This window comes from Lissotriton helveticus, chromosome 3_1 (genome assembly GCF_964261635.1).
Source record: "Lissotriton helveticus chromosome 3_1, aLisHel1.1, whole genome shotgun sequence".
NCBI classification, from domain to species: domain Eukaryota; kingdom Metazoa; phylum Chordata; class Amphibia; order Caudata; family Salamandridae; genus Lissotriton; species Lissotriton helveticus.
The window spans coordinates 290,990,629-291,014,644 of NC_136061.1; the positions used below are offsets into that span (position 1 = coordinate 290,990,629).

Sequence of the window (24,016 nt, forward strand, 5' to 3'; positions counted from 1 at the left end):
CATAAGTTGAAGTGATTAATGGAAGGCAATGTAGTGAGCAGAGACATAGGTCTGAGGAGTCTGGGAAGTGTCATTTTTAGGGGCAACATAATAGGGCCGATTTTGATTTAAAGGTATTTGAGGTAGTGTGAGATTTGGAAGTGCAGGTTCTGGGGAAAATCAGAGTATACATGAGGAGGTGCAGGCAAGTGTGGACAAGGCTTTCACAGCTTTAGTATCACAGGTGGGTAATGACAGGTTGATTGTGTTGAGAGATTAATGCATACATTGGGGAGGTCTTTGGAACTGATAGAGAAGGAGCACTTTCGGTCAGTGGAAGAGATTGAGTTAAGGCTGATGTGTAAGCTGAGGGCCACAAGGCAACTAAGAAGAGGAAACATTTTGCAAGAAACAGGGAAAATAACCTAATTTGAGAGGAAATGATATTCCAAATGGAAAGAGGAAAAGAACAGCTCAGTTGAACTTCAAAGATAGAGCAATATAGGCCAATAAGAGGAGGCACAAAGTGGTTGCTTGTGGCCAGTCATCCAGTAATGATGATGTGGAAATACGTTGTATTTCTGAGTTGGAGTTGGAGAAATCAGATGAGGAAGTACTGAAGGCAAAGAAACAAAAAAGAGATAATAAAAAATCTGACGAAATCAAGGGCTTATTTGACCCCTTTGGGGAGGGTATGTTTGATCCACTCCTTATTCAGCACCCGTTATCTCCTCAATGGATCCCAGTAGATCATGGTACACAGTATGTTGAATTTTAGATTAGGCAAAACATGCTTAAAGAGGTGAGGAATCAGTTACAATCAGAGTGACCCCCTGGCCAACATGAGTCACAAGGTGGCTTATACGCCTGAGCTGGATTCTAAGATGATGACCTTTCTAACTTAATCTGGTCAGGATCCCAGGAGGTGTTTGGACAAGGACCTTAAATGGTGTCACTATAGATTGCTGGATGTTTTGGAGAGGAGATGCGCTAACGGGTGCAAAGGTCCATTGTTTATTGGGTAATACTAATACAGTGCTTTGTGTTGAAAGGAGGAAGCGTATCCTCATTAAAATAGCTCCTACATTGGCTGAGCTTAAAAGCCAATGGATTACTTTTTAGTGAGGTGTTTGTGAATGATATGTCCACATATGTAGGGACATTTAATCCGATTCAAAAGGTTAAATAGATATAAGGAATGTTTTTGGTGGGATTGGGGGTCGATTTCCGGGCTGTGGCTATGGAATCACAGAATGCTTGTTTTGCTCAAGGTTTTAGACACTCCAGTGGATACCAGGTGCAAGGGTTCTTCCCACAGCGGCGAAAAGGAAAAGCAAGAGCTTCAAGAGGTGACAGAAGGGACAGAGGATAACAAGGTATGTTTGGCAGGAAGCCCTTTATGTACCATGATAAACCTGGATGGCAGACTAGCCCACTTTTTGTCACGTTGGAAGGAGCTTACGACAGATCAGTGGGTTTTGGAGATGGTACAGGGTTATCATAGGACAGCCAAGGCAGAAAAGGAAACCAACAAATCGGAAGGTTTCAAAGGAGCAGGACGCTATGGTCACTCAGGAGGTGGAGGTTCTTCTTGAGAAGGCTACCATAGAGAGGTCACAGAGAGAGATTCAAAAAGGTTTGTAAGCAATATATTTGGTAGTGATGAAGGGCAAATAATTGAGACTAGTAATCAATTAAATGCATTTGAATGATTGGGTTCAATACAATCATATCAAAATGGAAGGTATTCATTTATTGAGAGATCTTGTAAGGAAGGAAAACTGGCTAACTCATCTGGACTTGAAGGATGCATATTTATTGGTACCAATATGTCTGGACAAAAGATGATCTGAAGTTTAGTGGCAGGGGCTGATGTGGAGGTTTTCATGTCTCCCATTCAGTTTGATGCTGACTCCGCGATGTTTCACAAAGGTCATGAGGCCAGTTTTGGCTTGGTTGAGGTCAAGAGGTATTTGTTTGATAGTGTATTTGGATGATGTTCTGATCATAGCAGAGATGAAGAAGCTTGTGAAGGAGCAAATGTACTTAGCAGTCTGTGTTTTGGAGGACCTAGGTTTTGTAGTGAACAGGTTGAAGACTTGGTGCCAAGTCAGGAGACAGTATTTTTTAGGTTTTCAGATATGGACATTGGGCTTAGTGTTGAAGTTCCCAATGGAGAAGGTGAGAAAGATCCACAAGGAGTTAAGGAGAATGAGGATGAGCAACTTGGTGTCTCTATGCAGTTGGTCAGATTGTTGGGTTTGGTTTCTGCGTCTATTCAGAGTCAGCAATAGAGTTGGATGCTAGTCTTCAAGGATGGGGGCAAAATGTGGTTCTTTTACAGCAGGAGAGAAATGGATGCGGTGCATATCAATTACCTGGTATTGCTGACAGGTTCTTTTGTGGTAAGAGTTTTGTCAGGGATCAAGTAAAGTGTTGTGTATTGTTGAAGATGGACAATGTGTTGGTCAGGTATGTGAACAGATTCGGGGGACCTCGGTTGAATGATTTGGTGGATTTGGCAAGGTTTTTTGGCACTGTTGGATCCAGTTTTTACTAATAAACCCTTAATTACAGTGCATGCGCCCACCACGATGGGATGGACGGACCACGTTTTGGTCTCAATGTCACTTCAAGGCCTAATCTCCACTCAGCCTGAGGATCAGACGACCTCCCTCAAAATCCCCTGGCACAAATTGAACTGGGTTATTATAGAGAAACAAAGGTCCTTAGCTTATATAGGATCAGGAAGAAGATAAAATATAGGCCATGATCGGTGACTATATTTGTCCACTGCCCAGCCGGACAGGGTTTTTTATTTTTCAATCAATGTAAGCAATCTAGGAAGATAGTTGTAAGGCACAATCCTGTACCATACTAGAGAGAAAGGACAAGACAATATAAACGTGAAATTACAGGCAAAACACGAGCATTTTTGGCCACTTTTAAATCAGTGTCAAATTAAGTATTGCCAAAAGCGTGCTAGACACAACAGGATAAGACATATTAGTCAGCTTGTGAAAGCACTACAAAAGTCGACGTTTCGATCCCTTATGCTCTATATTAATGGGACCATCATCAGGACTGACAATTTCAACATTTGCCTGCCTGGCACATTTAAAATACAACCGCCCTGTCTCATGGGCAGGAGCCCCAGTAACCAAGGGGAGCGAGATGGATTGGTAAAGCACCCACCTGGGTTAATCGTTTTCGTTTCCGTGGGGCTTGTCAGTACTCCGGACACGTTTGTTGAGCCGGGTTTGTCTCCTTTCAATGGGCGGTATCTCAAAGGATAATTCCTTCCGCTTGACAACAATCTGCTATGAAAGGGAGCTTCATCAATAACGTGCACTGCCAGGTCGCAGGTGCGACCTGGTGGTGCACGTCATTGACGAAGCTCCATCCATCCCTCTCCCCTAATGTTGAAATTGTCAGTCCTGATGATGGTCCCATTAATATAGAGCATGGGCAGTGGACAAATATAGTCACCGATCATGGCCTATATTTTATCTTCTTCCTGATCCTATATAAGCTAAGGACCTTTGTTTCTCTATAATAGCATTGTTACCCACGGTCCTCAGCAAACTGTTTGGGTTCCCTTGTTCAAAAAAAGACAAATTGAACTGGGAGCATTTTGATGCCTGCCTCTCGGCTACCTGTCCGAGTTTGCCATAGGACTCCAACAAGGCCCATAGGGTGTTTTCTGAGTGGATAAGCCAGCTGTTAGATAGCCTAATCCCTAAGAAATGGTCTGTCAACCGTAAAGCAAAACCTCAACCATGGTTTAAGAATGAACTGGCCGATATGCGCAAGGGATGTAAGAGGCTGGAGCGGATATGGAGAAGAGACTTTAGTCCTGCTGCAAAGGATATCTATTGGGCGACAATAACGAGGTATCACAAGGCCATACATTTGGCACGAGCGGCTTTCTATGCCAATCAAAGCCACAACCATCTCAAACTGAACCCGGACAAAACCGAGTTGGTTCTCACTGGTGGTTCTTCCAGTCCCTGGAATTCTCTTTTCTGGCCTTCCTCTTTTGGTACTTCCCCCACTCCTTCTTTTACAGTCAAAACCCTGGGTGTCAAAATGAATAACCAACTCACTCTCCACTCACAAATCAGTTCAGTTGTCTCCTCTTGTTTTCTCACTCTTCGAACTATTCGCACTGTCTCCCGTTTCTTTTCCCCCCAAGCACTTAAGCTGATCATGTCCGCGCTGGTGATTTCGCGGCTGGACTATGCTAATGCCATATACAACGGCATCCCTGCATACAGCCTGCGGAAGCTCCAGATGATCCAGAACCAAGTGGCCCGGTTGGTGTATGGTCTCCCCCGCTTTCACCATTCTACACCCCTCCTAAAGGAGCTTCATTGGCTCCCGATCAAAGAACGCTCCCTTTTCAAAACTGGCTGCATGGTTTTTCAGGCTCGCCAGGGCACTGCCCCCGCTTTTATTTCCTCTCTGATCCACGATTATGTCCCGATCAGAGAGCTCCGCTCCTCCTCGAAGTCCCTCCTGCAAATTCCACGCTTTAAGCGTAAAAAGTGGGGTGGAACCAATTTTTCAACCTTGGCTCCCACTTTCTGGAACTCCCTCCCTGATCACCTGCGCTTGGCCACACAATATTCATCTTTCCGCAAAGATTTAAAAACGTTCCTGTTTAGACAGGCTTTTCCCTTGTAACCTGCCCATTCTGCTTTGCGCCTGGTTACTCCACCCTCAGTTGCTGGACCTACTACTATAGCGCCAAGAAACCGTATGGTGAACGCTGCGCTCTACAAATGTTTTAAATTTCTACAAATGTTTTTAAATTTCAAATCAAATCCGTGAGAGTGATAATCCAGCTAAGAGCCCTTTTTCAATACTCGCAAGCCTGCAATCCCGGCGGACCATCGCTGGGTCGACCATTAAGACTAATAAGCAGTGTGAGGTCCTTGCCACCTTTTTTGTTAAAAAGGTGAATGACATCTACAGGTCCTTTCCGGCTGCACACAGTAACATGCCTGTGGCACGGTGCTGTCAAAAGGCTAATACTCTATATACCTTTCCGCGAATCCCGATCGATCAGCTGCTAGCACTTTGCAGAAGGATCAAGTCAGGATCCCCCGCTGACCCGCTTAAACCAGACTAATTCAGAAAAGTACTGCCTACAATCCTACAGTCCCTGGGTCAGGTGATAAAAGGGTTTCTTGCCACGGCCACCGTGCCCAGGGGATGGAAACAGGCCAAGGTAATTCCCCTCCTTAAAAAACCTGCGCTTGATCAGGCTAAATCAGAGAACCACCACCCTATTTCTATGCTCCCTTGGGTGGCAAAGATCACGGAGGCATATGTGAACTCCCTCCTGTTGGATTTCCTGACCTTGAATTAACAAACTGGACCCCTTCCAGAACGGCTTTCGACCTGGTCACAGCACAGAGTCTCCCCTCCTGGCCGTGACAGAACTCTGGTCAGCATTGGATGCTGGGCAAATGTCGGCGCTGATCCTGTTGGATCTAAACACCGCGTTTGACACTGTGTCTCATTACATACTGCTGAGACGCCTGGAGGAAGTGGAAATTACTGGCTCGGCCCTGGAGTGGCTTGTCTCATTCCTCCATGAGAGGTCATTTTTGGTAACAGCCCCCCCGTTTGCCTCTGGCAAACACTCTGTTAAACAAGGGGTGCCACAGGGTTCCTCCCTTAGCCCCCTCCTATTTAATATCTAAGTCCAACCGCTGACTGGAGTAGCCACTAGCAGGGGTCTGACCATGGTCTCCTACGCTGACGGTACACAGTTGGTGGTGGCACTCTCGAATAACACCGAGCGGGACGCCCTTAAGTTTCAGGGCGACCTTGCGGCAGTGGTCGGGTGGATGACCACTAACTGTCTCCAGCTGAATTCTAACAAGTCGGAGGTATTGTTAGTGGGAAAGGACCATGGTCAGTGGAGTGAACTCTGGTGGCCAGATAGCCTGGGCAAGGCCCCCTTTCCCAAGCAGGCAGTGAAAAATCTAGGGGTATGGCTGGACTCAACTCGTAACTACCGAGTCCAAACAAAAAAGATGGCACAGACTTGTTTTGGACTCCTACAGGGGTTTAGACACCTGTTGGGCTTCTTCGATGCACCTACGCATCAGGTTATCATTCAGGCGCCTGTATTGTCCAGACTTGATTATGCCTGCACTCTTTATCTGGGGTCCAACAAGGCGGAGATTCGGAGGCTACAAAGGGCACAGAACGCGGTAGCAAGAGCCCTTTTAGGTTTGCACAGACCTTGCTCTGTGTCCGAGGCCATTCGCTGTCTTCATTGGCTACCTGTAGCCAGGCATATTGAATTCAAAGCCTTATGTATCGCCTTCAAAGCTTTGAAACTGACCAACCCCTCTATTTTGGCCAACCTCCTTTTGCCATATGTTCCCTCACGGCATCTCTGCTCACAGGGTCAGCACTTCTTGGTGGTTCCCCGGACACGAAGAGTTCGTCCTGGCGGCTGCTCCTTTCGTAGTAGAGCAGCCATCCTTTGGAACTCACTTCCTGTGCATATTCGCGGCCTTAGTAACTATTTAGAATTCAGGAAGGCCATCAAGACTCTTCTTTTCCCTGCACCATAGTCTGTGTCCGCTCCATCTGCTTATGTCAGTCTTTTTTGGTATTAGCGCCGGGACGCCCCTTTGCTTGGGTAGCTGTAGCGCTCTACAAGTCACAGTAACATAACATAACATAACTGTTGTCTGAGCCAGAATGTAATGGTACAGGCACAACATATTGCAGGATTGAGCAACTCAGTGGCGGATTGGAATTCAAGGCATTTGAGGAAGTCCAGCATTGGAGGTTGGACAGGAAGGTTTTCAATACTTTAGAGAGGAGATGCAGTCCATTCAAGGTGGATTTGTTTATGAGTCAGTTCAATGCGCAGATTCCAGTTTTCTTCAATTGGAAGCCAGATCCGGAGGCCAAGGCGGTGGATGCTTTTCTACAGAGTTTGAGGATGAAACACAGCTATATGTTTCCTATGTTTCCATGATCCAAAGATTGTTGATGAAAGTGAGGTGAAAGCAAGAAGAATTTATTTTGGTGGTTTTGTTTTGCCCGTTTCAGAAGTGTGTGATGAGCTTGTTGATAGACGATCCTGTGGCTATTCCATGTTACCTGGGATTGTTGGCAAATCCAATGGGGGCGAGTCACAATCTGGTGTTGCAGGGTCAATTACAGTTGATGGACGGATGATTTCAGATGAGTATGGCAAGTGTCAGGCTTATGGCCCGAGGGTACAAAAGTCATCAAAGGTGCCAGGTACCACAAAGTCTTATAGGTTGGCACGGAAGAGATGGGTTTGTTGGTGTTCTGAGAGGCGTTTGAATCCCTTTTCGGTATCTGTAGAAAGTGTGGTAAATTTTTTTAGCAGAAGGACTTAGAAAATGTCTGGGACTATTATTTATCCTAGTATGGGAGACAATGATCATTTGTATGTGGTTAGGTTTTTGAGAGAGTATAAGAGAAGGACTGGTGGTTTGAGAAGTCTGGGAGATTCTCAATTGTTGGTTCCATTCATATACCTGCATAAGCCAATTTCTAATCCTACTTTAGTGAGGTAGGTTAAGGGAGTCATGAAAAGGGCAGGAATTTATGTTTTTAGATTTAGGTATGTATTCAGCTAGAGGCGTTATTACTTCAAATGCTTTTTTTGGTGGGAGGAAGTTTGGAAAGTATTCTTGCTTCAGTGGATTGGGCAACTGATGCAGTGACTAAAAGATTTTAGTTCAAGCCAGAGGAGAGTGCTGCAGTGAATGTTATGAAAAGGCTTTGAACATACAGAATATTGGCCTCCATGCCTTGCCATTAATTTCAGATATTCCGCTGCAGGGGTTGGTAGAAAAGCTTGATTTTATTAAAGACATGGAGGCTAATATTTTCCTATATAAGATGAATCCCACCCTTATGTTTTTTTGTTTTTATTTCAGGACAAGTTTAATATCGGCTTTGGTGTGTGGATGGTGTTTGAGTTTTCTGTGGAAGATGTCTTCAAGAGAAGTTCACAGAATGGTTTACCGTTTTTGTAATGAAAGACTGTTCAGTTGCAGCAAGAAAGAAGGAAGATGGCTGCATGTTCTGAGTATTTATACATGTTTGGAATGTTTTACGGTTGTGCTTCTGATTCAGCGTTCGATCCTTGTTGCTGCTGTGTGAAGGTAATAAAAAGGAAATGCATATTAGCCTTCGTTTCTTTAATAAAATCACTATTTCCTACCAAACCCTGCTGTGGAAAATCTGAATTCTGTGCAGAACATTCACCAAACTAAAATGGGGTAGATCTGTTGTGCTCAATTTGATGTCCCTAACTAGACAAGGAATGGACTGGCTTCTACTCTGATCAGGGGCGTAGCCATCAATGGTGCAGCACTGCCAGTGGCGCTGAGGCCCACTGGACCCTGATTATTGGTGTATATTACTACCCAACCAGCAGTCAGGGGGGACATTTCCCTTTCTTGCTCTGTGGCACAATTGCTGACGATTAGCAGGAACCAGTAACATTGTATGTATAGTTTGTTGGGCAGGAGGAAATCCCTGACTCGATTCACTTTAACAAAAGAAAGATAAGATTGCGTCACTCCTTCAGTGGTGTGAATCAAATATTATTAGACCAGATGTGCTTGACTTTCACAATTGAAAAGTGAAATGTTGGTAGAAGGAAGAAAGGCAGAAAAATTGAGTGCAGTTCACAAAGCATGTGATTAACCAGCATATTTAGGTGCAAGTATGTATAAAAATTAAGACTGTGGGAGGTCCTACTGCAGAAGGTTGAGGCAATGTCTGGCACCATGACTCCATTGACAGTTATCTGTGCTTGAATATTACCAGATGTAATATGACAAGTCAGAAGGTAGTCGGCTGTACAGTTTGATAAGAATTTCGAGACACTGAAATTTTATGTTTGTCACTATAATGCTATACGTATATATGTGTCTGTTCATGCACCCGCCTGAATATGTAATTAGGAAATGTGATACTGACATACTACTACCAATGTACATAAGTTAAAGCCGCATATGAACCTCTTGATCTGTGTGGTGATGGGTAGGGGGGGTTGTTAATATTGGCTCCTCTTGTGCAGTAAAATCAGCACCTGCTGAGATGATTCCATCTTGTGTGAAGATGGCTGTGTAACTGCACTATATATACTTGGCTAATGAACCCTTGAATGTTGGAAATGCTGCTAACGTCTTTGACTTCATGGTGAACAGAATGCGTTTGCATGTATAATATCAATAAAAATGCAAAAAAAACATAGACTGTGTTTAAATGTAGGCTAAAAATTAAGTTGGTATCCTCAGATTGATTCGTGGGAGCAGTCAAACATAATATTGTATGGAAGATGAGCAGTCTCAATTGAATTTAGAAAAGCTTCAACCTTCCCATTAAAATTAAAAGTTTGAATTTCTATATGTCTTTTGGAATTAAATACAATATTTCATCATATATATATATATATATATATATATATATATATATATATATATATATATATATATATATGATGTCCCTTGTTTCCATATTTTTGTGTACGATTTTGTGGTTCAAATCATCTAAATCTGTGTTTTATAACCTGTGGTCCAATTACCCCTAAGGGCCCACAAAGCCTACTAATGGAGTCTGCGGCTGCTTAGAAAATTAAATAATATTGACAGATTAGTAAAGTGTATATAAAATAGAATTAAAATGTACAATTAAATATTTTTAAAAGTCCTGTAAATGTGATGGAATTTGAGACTGAAAGCTAAAAATTAAGTTGGTATCCACATATTGATCAGTGGAAGCAGTGCAAGTGCATCAAACAGAATATAGAATGGACAATGAGTGGCTTTAAATGAATTTAGAAAAGCTCCAACCCTCCCATTAAAATTACAATGTAGTTTTTTTCATATTTGTTTATGAATTACATAAAATAGTTAATTATTTGTATTTGTTTGATAAATGGTTCTATATTTTTTATGTATTGTTTTTCTGTTCAATTCATCGAAAATGCTTCGACCAGGATCCATGGATTCCAATAATGACTCCATGGGGATCCCCGGAAACAAATAATGATTCAGTGGTGGTCCCCAGATTCCAGTAATGATTAGGTGGGGTCCACAGCAGTGAAAGGGTTAACAACCACCGGTCTAAAGCATTCACTGCTTTTCAATCACTAACAAAAAGATGCACATATATGTCTGGTTTAGGTATGAAAACATACGCTGTATACATTTGTTTACATTTTTATATTAGGGACTATAAAAGCTTTGGCTGTGAAATAGTGCCATCTATTTTCATGTTAGTGGTGTTTATTGATTCTGACATCACTTCATGTGATGTCACTTGCTGTGGTTATTGCATCTGATATCATTGCAAAAAAACCTATGCTATTTAGTCACTCATTATTTGTTAGGACTTGTGCCAGGCCTAGAACCTAGAAAAAAGTGTATTATTATGGCTGGGTAACGTGTGTTTTTCAATGACCATTCACATTAACATTGCTTAGAATTTACCTAGAATAGTAAGGCTGCCAGTCTCCAGGTCTACTGTAGAAACCTGAAAAATCAGAAAGGCGTTCACAGACATAGGCTTCCGCTCGTTTGCGTTTATCACTGTACGGTACTCAAAGTCCGGGCTCCGCGATAGGCTGCTGAGGACGGGAAAAGCCTTAAGAAAGGGGCAGTCACTCTGGCCAGAGTTCATGACTTTACTGATCACCTGGAAAAACAAATGTTTATTTTCATGAGTAACAACACATGCATTGTGCCCTCTACTGCTGGCCATCCCCCAGAATACAAATTGAAAGTACTACCTATAGGAAATCTCGAACCTCGAGTCGTCTCATATCAGCACTAGTTATGGCAATGGAAAAAAACCGAAGGCAAAGCCAATGGGTCTCGCCTTTGTGAGAGATATTGGTTATGCCGATGTCTCTTAGCCATGTCATACAGCAGCATGGCTAAAAATTAGTTTTGTGGGGCAGAGTAGGGTGGTGTACAATATGGTGGCATAGAGTAGAGTTGTGTGGAGTCGCGGAGAGTGAAGTGGCGTAGAGTGGAGTGGTGTAAATTAGAGTGGAGTGACAGAGTGGAGCGACAAAGAGTGAAGTGGAATAAAGTAGAGATCCGTACAGTAGAGGGGCATAGAGTCGAATGGCATAGAGTAGACTAATATGGTGTAGAGTGATGTAGAGTGGAATAGAGTGGCGTACAGTGGAGTGGCTTAGAATAGAGTATTGTAGGGTCGAGTGGCAGAGTACAATAAAGTGGAGTAGAATAGAGTAGCGTAGAGAGGAGTGGCTTAGACTGCAATTGAGTGCCGTTGTGTGGAGTGGAGTGGCGTGGAATGGAGTGGCGTAGAGTGTTGTGGAGTGGAATGGCATAGAGTGGCATACAGTAGATTGTACAGAGTGGAGTGGCGTAAAGCGGCACAGAGAAAAGTGTTGTAGAGTAGAGTGGCATAGAGTGAGGTGGAATGGCGTGGAGTGACGTACAGTAGAGCGGCTTAGAGTAGAGTGGTATACAGTAGATTGTACAGAGTGGAATGACGTAAAGCGACAGAGTAAAGTGGAGTAGAGTGGCATAGAGAGAGTTGTAATGGAGAGGCATAGAGTGAAGTGGGGCAGAGTGGCATTGTGGGGAATGGAGTGGCGTAGAATAGAGTGGTTTAGAGTGGGGTGGCACCTAGAGTGGCAAGGAGTAGAGTGGCATGGAGTGGAACGGCCTAGAGTGACCTAGAGTGGAGTGGTGTGGTGTAGAGTGGGATGGCACAGAGTGGAGCAGAGTAGCGTAGAGTGGAGTGGCATAGAGTCGTGTTACATAGAGTAGAGTGGGATGGCTTAGAGTGGAGTAGAGTGGCATAGAGTGGAATAGAGTAGCATAGAATAGGGTGGAGTGGAGTAGAATGGCGTGGGGCAGAGAGGCGTGGAGTGGAGTGGGGGTAGGGAGGAGTAGAGTAGAGTGGCGTTGAGTGTAGTGGGGTTGAGTGGAGTGGCATCGCGTGGAGTGGGATAGAGTGGAGAGGAGTGGCATAAAGTGGAGTTGAGTAGAGTGGCATGTCATAGAGAGGAGTGGCACAGAGTGGAGTGGTTTAGAGTGGCATATAGTGGCATAGAGTAGTACACTTGTGGGTGTAAGTAACTAAAGTGTGAACAGAGATGGCATATAGAGTGAAAGCAACATAAATAAGAAGCTGTATGCCTGTGTTAAAAGTAGTAAAGCACATTGCACGTCCCGGAATAATATTGAAATGCTTACAACAACAACAAAAAAGTGTGTTGCAAAAAGACGAGGAAGAACAAAGATGAGAAAGAACACATGTCCTTGGTCCATGCTCTGGGGAAGAGCCAACACAAGAAAGGAAAGGAAACATACATGAGCAAAGCAATGAAAAGACAACAAAAACAACTTAAGGTTTTCTGTGGGCGCATTGTAAGTCCTCTGAATTGTTAACCTTATGTCTATAGCTCAATAGCTCAGTGGGTCCTTACTTTTGGTGCTGAGCTCCTTCTGTTACCTGCAGGTCATAAATTACAATCCTGATAATATAGCTCAGTGACTGATGCACCTGCATTAGCTAGCTGGAGGTAACCTGCAAGGCATAGGTTTATAAACTTAAATGCTTTTTCCTCAATGTTTCTTTATTTAAGTTTGTTCAAATGGGTACTTTTGCAGTATTATAGACTCACTAATCAATCAATCAGAGATTTGTAAAGCACAGCAAATCACCGGTGAGGGTCTTAAGGTGCTGGGGGTGCTGCTAGCTTCATTGTGATCTGTTTATTTGATGAGCCAGGTCTTGAGTCCTTTCCTGAATCCCTGGAGCGATGGGGAGATTCTGAGATGCAGGGGAAGGTCGTTCCAAGCTTTGGCTGCCAGGTGTGAGAAGGACCATCCTCCACTGTTGCTTCACTGGATCCGGGGGGTGTCTGCGAGGAAGGGGGATTGTAGGAGTCCCGTTGGTGGGTGGAATGTCAATTGATGGTTGATGTAAACTGGTCCTTCGTTGTGTAGGGCTTTGTATGTGTGGGTCAACATCTTGAACTGGCATCTCTTTGGATCTGGAGCCAGTGTAGCTTCTTAATGTGGGGTGTGATGTAGGTTTGTATGGGGAGGACGAGGACACATCTGGCCGCTGAATTTTGTATTGTCTTTAATCTCTTCAGGAGGCGTGTGGTGATTCCTATGTAAAGTACGTTCCCGTAGTCCAGCATGCTGGTGACAAGGGCATACGTGTCAGTCCTTCTGGTGTTGCCTGGGAGCCAATGAGAGATCGTGCTATATAAATGATTATAGTGTAATTACACTTAGACACAGATATATATCCAGATAAGCATATATTCTTACAGGGCACGCTTAAACCCATACCTCTTGCATACAGAGCTTGAGAAAAACTAATTCCAAGCCTCAGTTTATGTTTTAGCAGCTTGTGAAATCAATGAGGGTCTTTGTGTATCTCTGTTTCTCTGATGGGGTCTATGTGACAGAAAGAAGGTGTTGTAGAAAAAGGGTCAGGCAGATCAGGTCGATTACCCCTTTTCAAGGTTTGCCCGGCGTTAGCCGCCTCTCACCCAACTCACGGTTACCAAATAAAGAGGCAGGCGCTGGAGACTGGAAGGCGAGAAACAGGAGTTTATTCCGACGGAGCAGAACACGTCAAATCAGACAACAGGGTATCTTCTCGAGGTGCTCTAAACGCATCCTTGAGGCCTGGCCTCTTATACACAGGTTTATTGCTTTATTACATAAAACACATTCTTGTCAATATTTTGATGTACGGAAAGGCATCCTCGGAATCTCCGCTCCAAACCCGTTCCCACACATATTTACAGTCAAAGTCCCCACCCGATCTCAGTAGGTGATGACTATGGCGCAGCTGGATATCCCGCCGGCTCCCGGAATGTGTGCGGCTGATCGGATCTCATGGGGTGGGGGCTTTTATCAGTCATAGATTCTTTGAAAAGGGACAGCTTCCTACTGTAGGGGCAATAAACTGCATCCGCGGGGCTAGGTGATGGCCTGGGATCGGGCGGGACAATCGGGCACAGAGGAAGGGGGTTCATCAAAGGATGCGTGATCATTAAAGGGACGGAGGGAGGTGTTAGTCGGGTACGGGATGTGGCTCCGAGGCAGGGCCGCGCTGAAGGGGTGGTTTATGGCCCAAGCATGTGAGAACGTGGGCTGTCAGCGCGCGGGGGATGCTGGCGGGGTCAGAGAGGGAGAGAGAGAGACGCGCTGGCTATCGGCAGTGGGCAGAGAGGCCATGGCGTTCAAAATGGCTGCTACTTACGCGCACATTTGAGCTAAAAGGGGACCAGATGGCGCCGATAATGTTTACGTCGCAATCTAGATTTTAACAGTCCTCCCTTTTCAACATATCTAGCCAGCTTGTCAATTTATGTCTATCCCCATCATATTACGGATTTCTACATCATACAAAGCTTTCATGCGTTCAGCTTCAAAGTTCGGAGTCTTAGGGCAAACACAGTTAGCAAATAGTGAACACAGAGGTGGCAAGCATTGAATACCCAGGCAGAGTCCGCATATTACGACGATTGGTATCAGTACAATCATGAGCAACCTCCATCCCCAGTCCTTTACAGCACTCCAGAACCAACTCCCGAGCGACCATCCTTCTTGTTCCTGATGAACTTCTGAGGAGAGTCTGTGGAGGTGTTCGATGGCCTTGTAAACGGAGGGTGAATTGTCTGGTATGTAGGTACAACAGCTGGACCCGATGATACGACATGCTCCTCCACGGTCCGCCAGAACCACATCTAGAACAAAACGGTTTTGAAGAGCCACCAGACGGACCGTCTGAAGCTCGGCTGTATTGTTTGTGAGGATACCAGCTGTAATGTTCATCGTTGTCTCGACTGCCTGGGATAAATGTCGAATGGCACGAATGTTCGCCATCGGAGCCCAAAGTGGAACAAGTCCTTTCATTGCATCCAAGAATTGTGCTCCAGTGGAGGCGGCCTGCTCGATGTCCTTTGCTCGTCTCTGTCGGTGATGGTTTGCCGGAGCCACATAGGTTGGAGGAAGGATGAAGGCTATGTAGCAGGTACCTCCCCAGCCCTTTGGGAGCCAGGTGTAGGCTTTTGTACCACAGACGAAGTACATGTTTGGAGAGTTGACAAAAGAGGGTGGGTCGGTTGAGTACAAAGTTCTGGTGATGCGGCAAGTGCTGTGGGCCACCATTTGTGTCCCATGGCCTGTGATGCATACGAGGCCCGAGACATTGACGACAGATAGGGCCACAGTCAGGGTGGCAGCTGTTCGTTTCTGGAGGTAGGAGAAGGTGGGTCTGGCTGGATTGTTGAATATTTGCATCTCCACCATTTCTTTAGCGGGGATGTCCATGTGAACAGAGGCATTGGAGTATAGAGGGCAAAAAGGAGCAGCAGCTCTCCCGGTTTTGTTCAGCCAGACTCCATGATAAAAGTGTGACATAGTTTCGCTGGAAGTGGCATTGTCTCTGTAGCTCTCTTGCAAGAGGATCAGCCAGGCAAGGCAGGAGCCATGAACAGAGAAAGGTGAAGGGATGAAGGGGATGGAATGTCCGGTGGCATGTGGTATCAACCCACAGATCCAGCAATTAGTGGCATTTGCAGCAAGGTTGTGTTGGTGCAGCAACTGTACGAAGGAGTTGTTCCAGAACTCCTTACGCCTTTCTTGGATTTGAGGTGAAAGAGAGACCAGGTAGTGTTCTTTCATGGTGGTAGGCTGTGCAGTCGTTAGAAATGTCTTATGAGCCGGTGCGTTCTCTTCCACGATCCAGAAGGTAGTCATGAGGAGGAGGCAAAAGAGAAGAGTGATAAGAAGAGCAATAGTCTTTGAGCTGTGCAAACTGTCAGTTTTCGGGTTCCTGTAGCGGGTCTTCGGATGTCCGGTTGCTTCCATCATCTTCGTATCGGGCGCTTCCATCATCTTCAAGGTGCTCAGTAGTGGGCAGAACCACAGACTTCGTTTGGTTTCTCTCCTGGCAGCCTTTGTAGTGTTAGGCCGCCGCTCTGAGAATGATAACTTAGTCAGTGGTCTACTTAACCGAAGCTCCCTCCTTTCGTCGCAGGTTATACCCTTCTCTGGATGGCACAGTGGGATCAGGGAATTTCGCCAATTCGAGTGTCTCTGTTTCAGGGTAGCAGCTCAGGGATGGTCGGTCTTTGTTCAGGAGCTCTTCCTGGGTGCTCACGTCTTCGGTCGACGTCAGGGCCGGAGAGATTTTCTTGCAATGATGTGCATGCAGCCAATTTCGCTTCCCCTCCACTCGAAGAGCTGTTCGGGTGGTGATCAAGACTTGCCAGGGGCCCGTCCAGCGGGGTTCCAGACTCTTCTCCCGCTGGAAGTTCCGAATCAGGACGAAATCTCCAGGCTGGATGGTATGTCCGGGGCCCCTGGAAGCATCGGGGATGGCCTGCAGCACCTGATGATGAATAACAGACAGTGTTTTAGTTAGGTTATACAGGTAGTCAGACATTAGGACGTCCGGGACGTCGTGAATAGATGTCGGTTTGGGTGCGGACCAGATACTCATGGGCCGGCCGAAAACAACCTCGTAAGGGGTCAAGTGGTGTTTGGTGGGGGTGGAACGCATTGACAGCAATGCTAGGGGGAGAGCGTCTGGCCATTTTAGTCCTGTGGTAGCCACTATTTTCGCCAGTTTTAGTTTCAATGTGGCATTGTGCCGCTCGCCCAGTCCAGCAGATTGGGGGTGAAAAACTGCGTGGAATTTCTGTCGTACCCCCAGTCCTTTCAGGATGAGCTGGATAACCTCGGCTACAAAATGGGGGCCATTGTCACTCCATAAAATACGGCAAAGGCCGTAGCGAGGGAAGAACTCTTTCAGTAGTACTTTTGCAGTGGCAATAGCAGTGTTGTCACGCGTCGGGTAGGCTTCCACCCATTTGCTAAAAGCGCACACAACAACAAGTACATACTTCAGTCCTTGACATCTCTCTAACTGGATACAGTCCATCTGTAGGACTTCAAATGGATGGTTGGGGACCCCAAACCCTCCCCGGGGTACGACAGTTCCTTTCCCAGGGTTGTGTTGCAGGCAGACTAGACATTGCTGGACTAATCGTTTGGCTGAGTCTGTAATTCTATCGTTATGCCAAACTCGGGAGACAAGTTCGGCCATAGGGGCAGATCCTATGTGTGCAGGGGAATGGGCCATTGTCAGTATGGGGATCAGGTACGAGTTGGGTAGCAACCATTTGTTCGTGTCTTTTGTCCGCCAGCAGCCTTCATCATCCTTTAATCCCACCCGTGCCCATTCAGTCAATTCTTGTGGTGAGCTGGCCATTTGGATGTCCCTAATAGTTTCCCTAGCGTCCGTCCATTTTTCTGCTTGTGACCTAGTCACGTACATGCGAGTCGTCGTCCTGTTCTCGGCTGTGGTTCGGGCAGTGATGTCGGCCAGTGCATTTCCCTGTCCAATGATGTCTGTCACCTTTTTGTGTGCATTGCATTTGATTACGGCAAGTCGTTTGGGGAGGAGAACCGCTTCAGTCAGAGCGGAGACTAGATCTCCGTGCAGGATGGGCGTGCCATGAGATGTCAGAAATCCCCTCTCCTTCCATAAGAGCCCAAAATGATGAACCACCCCGAAGGCATACTGGCTGTCCGTGTAAATGTTTGCTGTCGTTCCCTTTGGGCGGATCGTTGCGTGATGCGGGCGGTTTCAACTACAGTTCGGGCTGTGGTAACTGCATAGGCAGCTGAGGTGGTGCCGTCGGGGAGTTTAATGCAAGAGCCGTCTACCCATAGCTCTCCGTCAGGGTTTGGGAAGGCAGTGTCTCGGAGGTCAACTCTACTCCTAGTCTGTTCGTTCGTGAGGGTTACACAGTCATGTATTGGGGGCACATCAGGATCGTTTTCAGGCAGAGGCAGCAAGGTGGCTGGGTTCAGTGTGGTGCATCGTTTCAGCGTGATGTGAGGTGCGAGCAGTGTCAGTTCATACCCAGTCAGTCGCGCGCTGGTCAGGTGTTGTGTCTTGGTCTGGTTTAGGAGGGTGTCAACAGCATGAGGCACTAGTACCGTGAGGGAATTCGAGAGTACGATTCCCTCACTTTGTCGGATAGAGACAGCAGCAGCGGCTACTGCTCGAAGGCAGGCAGGCAAAGCTCTTGCTACAGGGTCAAGAGTGGCAGAGAAATAGGCACATGGTCGTTGTTTGGGGCCAATGGATTGAGTCAGGACAGACAAAGCGCATCCCTCCCTTTCGTGAGTGTAGAGAGAGAAGGGCTTTGTATAATCAGGGGTTCCTAGGACGGGCGCTGAACAAAGGGCGTCTCGTAGTTCCTTGAAGGAGGATTGACATTCAGGGGTCCAAGGGAGCGGGAAGGGGACATCTTTAGCCAGTAGGGAAAGTAGTGGTTTCACAATGAGGCTGAAATTTGGCAACCATTGTCGGCAGAAGGAGGTGAGGCCTACCAAAGAGCGGACTTGCTTCGGGGTTTTAGGGATAGGGGTCTCTAGAATAGCCTGTATTCGATCGGGTGTGAGCTTTCTCCCGTCTTTGGACAAGAGGTGGCCTAGGTAAGTGACTTGAGGTTGGCAGAATTGCAACTTCTTCTTGGAGACCTTGTGGCCTTTTTCCGCGAGGAAGTGCAGGAGTTGGATGGTGGCTGTGACTGCAAGTGGAGTGGTGTCGGCCGCCAAAAGGATATCATCGATGTACTGTATCAACACCACTCCATCCGGCAATTGGACTGCATCCAGCTGTCTCTTGAGGGCCTGGCTGTAGATGCTTGGACTTTCAGTGTAGCCCTGGGGTGCTCTGCAAAATCTGTATGAGCGGGATTTTAAAGTGAAGCCGAAAAGGTAGCGGCTGTCCGAGTGAATGGGGATGGAGAAGAATGCGTTCTTGAGGTCGATTACCATGAAGGTGGTGGCAGTGGAAGGAATCAGGGTCAGAATGGTGGTGATGTCTGAGACTACAGGGTACTGGGGTACAACCACTTTGTTGACTTCTCGTAGGTCGATGATGAAGCGGTACGCTTTTTCATCTCCCTCACCCTGCTTCTTCACAATGGGTAGGATAGGGCTGTTGCAAACATTTATTTATTTGGGCATTTGTAAAGCGCCTGGTGACGCCACTGGCGTGTCCCCGCGCTGTAGTAAGTGAGAAGTGACCGCCCTCCCTCCCATTAAAGGCTACCTGCTGAAAAGGTGAGTTTTGAGCTTTTTCCTAAACAGGGTTTCAGATGGTTCAAGACGTAGTTCTGGAGGCAGAACATTCCAGCATCTGGGAGCGAGAAATCTATATTTATTGCTAACTACTTCTTCTACCACTCCTGTATCTACCAGGGACTGGATGATTTTTACCAACGCCTTCTCGCCTTCGGGCGATATCCGATACTGTGGGAGTATGGGGAGTACTGCGTCCTGTCGAACAGTTATGTGTACAGGGTCTATCATCATGCGTCCTACGTCCGAGTCAGTCTTTGCCCATAGGTACAGAGGTAGGGTGTCGAGTAAAGACAAGTCAGTGTCAGTGATAGAAAACATGCGTTGTGTGCGACAAGATCTGAGCAGTGTTGGGTTGTCGTACAGAATGACTCGAACTCCGTCTTGTGAACACCTAATAGTAGCTCGAAAATGTTTCAATAATTAAGTCCCATAATGGCGTCGGGGGTGTTGGAGGAGAGCAAAAACGTCGTGTCAGTGGTGTTATTGTCCAAGTTAAAAGAGATCGGTGTGGACAAGGGATTAGTGGAGGGCGTTCCATCAAAACCTATTGATGTCACATGTGAGCCAGACAAGGGTGCCCTGGGAATCAATCGTTTAGACAACGCACTACGTGTTGCACCAGTATCTACCAGAAATGGAGACTTCGTACCTAGGACCTTAGCGGTGACATAAGGGCCTTGCTGGTCAACATAGAGCTCGACTGGATCCCTTCCTTGCCCTTGGCAGTCCTGTGCAAAGTCGTGGCAATTGTCGCAGTCAGACTGTTGGCACTGATTCTGTCGGGGACGGTCAAACGTGTTCGGTCTACCAGGTCTGTCATTGTTGGTGTCGCTTGTGTGCCCTCGTCCCTGTCCTCTATTTCTCGGCCCGCCCGCTACGTCTCTCGTGTCTTTATTTCTGAGTGCTTCTTGCAGAACTGGACATTGAGACTTCCAGTGGCCAAATCTTTTGCAAAACGCACACTGGTCCTCATCGAGGTCTGTTCGTGGAGCGCCGGGTGTGGGTGTGCGGCTCTAGGGGGTGGATTTCTAGGAGCAATCGACTGGTAGTTTCCTCTATACTGTTCCCTTCCTATAGTCACCCCTTGCAACTGAGCAATCATCACCCTCTCTTTCAAGTCCTTTTTCTTCTTCTCAGTCGCTTGATCGTTCTCGTTCTTTTGTCGCTCATAGTATTGAGCCATCTGAAGGATAGCTGCGGGCTTGGAGGCCGCCCAACTACTCTCGCTAGTCTGTAGTTTCTGCGAGACTTCTGGTGTCAGGCCTTTCACATAGTTCTGGACAAACAAGTGATGTCCGGTCGCAGTGGTCATGTCCTGGCCGCTGTAATCGGAGAACACCGTTTCAAACCGGGAGAAGTATTCTGATACGTCTTCCTGGGGTTTCTGGCGACAGGCCGTTACTATCGACCAGTCCACCTTCCTTTCTGGAACTAGGGTTTTTAATTTCTGCACAATCTTATCTGGTAAGTCTAGAATGGCTTTCAAAGGTTTCTGTCCCGGCTCCCGTTGTTTGTCAACATTACCGAGTTGTATCCAGGTATGTCCGAACAGCTCAAGGCGGTCGACTTTCCGGATTTGCTTCCACACATCAGCTGGCAGACATAGCCCGAAAAACAAATCGATATCCGCTAGGGTCATAATCGTTGAACCCAGAGCGGTGGCTAATTCTGTATAGAAGGCTGTGGGGTTCTTTCGCAGATCAGGCAAGGACTTTCGGAAAGTCAGGATGTCTTGCCGATCCCATGGTTGGTAAACCCAGTTGTAAACTACCCTCCCTCTCGCATCTTGGTGGTTAATATCGTCGTGTGTTCCCTGTCCTCGTGGGGGAACCCAATAGGGAGCGGCCTCCTTTATGGGCATCATCGTGTCAATTTTCTCTACTCCGGCCTCAGTTACTGCAGGAGTCGTGGTGTTAGTCTCTGGTTTCTGTTCCGTGAGGTGGCGGAAAACTTCAAGCGTACGCGTGAAGAGGTTCGTCACATCACACTCATCCCCATCTCCGACATCAACTTTTCTATACAGTCGTTAGGTTTTCAGGGCCTTTTCCTTGGTAGCGGTCTTCGTAGGCATTAAGGGTATGGCAACAAAGGCGTACGACAAAGTGTCGCCTGTAGCTATTGGCATATGTATGGTACATATCCGTTATATAATCCTCACTTTCCTTTCGCACCACCAGTGTCTTTACAATCTTATCGATCCCAGCTCGTTCATCCTTACTTAATCTATTCGATCTCGCAGGGTCTTTCCTCCCAGCTTCGGGATCATCTGAAGTCGCTGCTCGTGCTGCGCTGGGTACGAGGGGTTCGGTCGGCGCAGAGGCCATGGGGACCGAGGCTCCGGCACTACTCTCGCCTGTCGGTGGGGGTTGCGGGTGCTGCGCTAAGGGTTGGGAAGGGGCGTATGGAGGGGGCATGTAGATGATCGGGGGACCTAATAGTAAATCATCGTTCGTTCGCTGTTTCGAAGGTAGCTCGGGGTAAAGTGTAGAGGGTGTCCTGACGGGACACTGGCCTGATGATTCGGAATCTTGTTTTAGCTTGGTTTCCTCTCTTTCTTTTATTTCTTCCTTTAATTTGTTAGCGGCCAGGTGAGCTGCCTTGCGTAATTCCTTTTCTAACCTGACCTCATTTCTCTTCTTTCGCTGTTCTGTTTCTTTGCGCCACATGCCGAAGCTATCGAGCATACTGGGTGTTGTCTTATTGTTATAAAGGGCTGTTTCCAGCGCGTTTATTTTGTCGTTATCAAAGGATCCTATCAGTGGCCACTGACTTCCCCGATCCTTTCTCGTGTATTTATGCCACAGCTTACTATAAGCCACGGTGACTAGTCCATATTTAGTAAACATGTCCTTATTAGGGGTGCCCTCCAGTGGAGCCGGATGGTTCACCTCTAATAAGCGGTCCGGGCTGAACCAACTACCAACAAACGGGGCAAAAATAGGCATGACGGGTTACAAAGGGGACAAAAGTCTGCACTACCTATCCTTCACTATTCACAAGGACTAAACAGAGTATTGCGACTCTGTGCTTATTTGTAAATAGAGAATAACCCAAAGAGAACCAATTCCGAACGATCAATGTTCGGACAAACAATCAATCAAATGAGGGATAAAAATAGGCACGACGTATTACAACGGGGGCAAAAGCCTGCGTTACCTATCCTTCACTATTCACAAGGACTAAACAGAGTATTGCGACTCTGTGCTTATTTGTAAATAGAGAATGATCCAAAGAGAACCAATTCCAAAACAGTAAATGCTTGGATAACAATCAATCAAATGGAGAGGGAAGTAGGCACGACGGATTACAAAGGGGGCAAAGGCCTGCGTTACCTACCCTTCACTATCTGCAAAGACTAAACAGAGTATGGCGACTCTGTGCTTGTTTGCAAATAGAGAATCTCTCAGAAACAATCAAATGAGTAATACTAGTATTTTCAAACAATCAAACAATCAATTCGCAATTCGTCGTGTTACACGACCTTACCCGGACCGCATGGACAGTTTCTCGTCTTCCGCTTCCAGCGCCTGATCGTCCTCTGTTCTCCGTAATTGCTGTGGTACTCCTGATGGTTCCCAGTCAGGACCGTAGATCACTCGAGAGAGGTCTGCTCGGAACCGGTGAAGTTCGGATGATCGGCTGCCAGACGAGGGTCTATCGGGCAGGAGCTCTTCCCGATCGTTGCAGTCGTTCACTCTGTCGTTGGGACCTCTCCCACTGGATCCACGCGTCGCTGATGGGCCCCACGTTTGGGACGCCAATTGTAGAAAAAGGGTCAGGCAGATCAGGTCGATTACCCCTTTTCAAGGTTTGCCCGGCGTTAGCCGCCTCTCACCCAACTCACGGTTACCAAATAAAGAGGCAGGCGCTGGAGACTGGAAGGCGAGAAACAGGAGTTTATTCCGACGGAGCAGAACACGTCAAATCAGACAACAGGGTATCTTCTCGAGGTGCTCTAAACGCATCCTTGAGGCCTGGCCTCTTATACACAGGTTTATTGCTTTATTACATAAAACACATTCTTGTCAATACTTTGATGTACAGAAAGGCATCCTCGGAATCTCCGCTCCAAACCCGTTCCCACACATATTTACAGTAAAAGTCCCCACCCCGATCTCAGTAGGTGATGACTATCGCGCAGCTGGATATCCCGCCGGCTCCCGGAATGTGTGCGGCTGATCGGATCTCATGGGGTGGGGGCTTTTATTAGTCATAGATTCTTTGAAGAGGGACAGCTTCCTACTGTAAGGGGCAATAAACTGTATCCGCAGGGCTAGGTGATGGCTGGGATCGGGCGGGACAATCGGGCACAGAGGAAGGGGGTTCATCAAAGGATGCGTGATCATTAAAGGGACGGAGGGAGGTGTTCGTCGGGTACGGGATGTGGCTCCAAGGCAGGGCCGCGCTGAAGGGGTGGTTTATGGCCCAAGCATGTGAGAACGTGGGCTGTCAGCGCGCGGGGGATGCTGGCGGGGTCAGAGAGGGAGAGAGAGAGACGCGCTGGCTGTCGGCAGTGGGCAGAGAGGCCATGGCTTTCAAAATGGCTGCTACTTACGCGCACATTTGAGCTAAAATGGGACAAGATGGCGCCGATAATGTTTACGTCGCAATCTAGATTTTAACAGTGTTAGGCTTCAGCTATGACAATATGCCTTTCAACTGCTTCCAGGGAGAGTATGTATGTGTCTGTGTATGTATATGGTATTTCTATAGCACAAACTAGCCAGAAGATAGCGAAGCACTGTTCATGGTCAAAGGCAAGGGTAAAGTCAGTAAGTGATAGGAGAGGAAACAGTTGTGGATGGTTAATGCATTGTTATGTAGTTTTCTTTAAAGAGGTGAGT

At 46.7% G+C, this 24,016-nt stretch overlaps 1 protein-coding gene across 2 annotated transcripts in view; it reads right to left on the reverse strand.

The window, feature by feature from the left end:
- The window catches only part of LOC144822378 (uncharacterized), a 1,092,528-nt gene that overhangs the window by 423,477 nt on the left and 645,035 nt on the right, over positions 1 to 24,016 (reverse strand). For both annotated transcript variants that reach the window (XM_078679823.1, XM_078679822.1), the window contains one exon: positions 10,491 to 10,695. In XM_078679823.1, the coding sequence (XP_078535949.1) occupies positions 10,491 to 10,695 (205 nt within the window). The remainder of the gene's footprint in view (positions 1 to 10,490; positions 10,696 to 24,016) is intronic.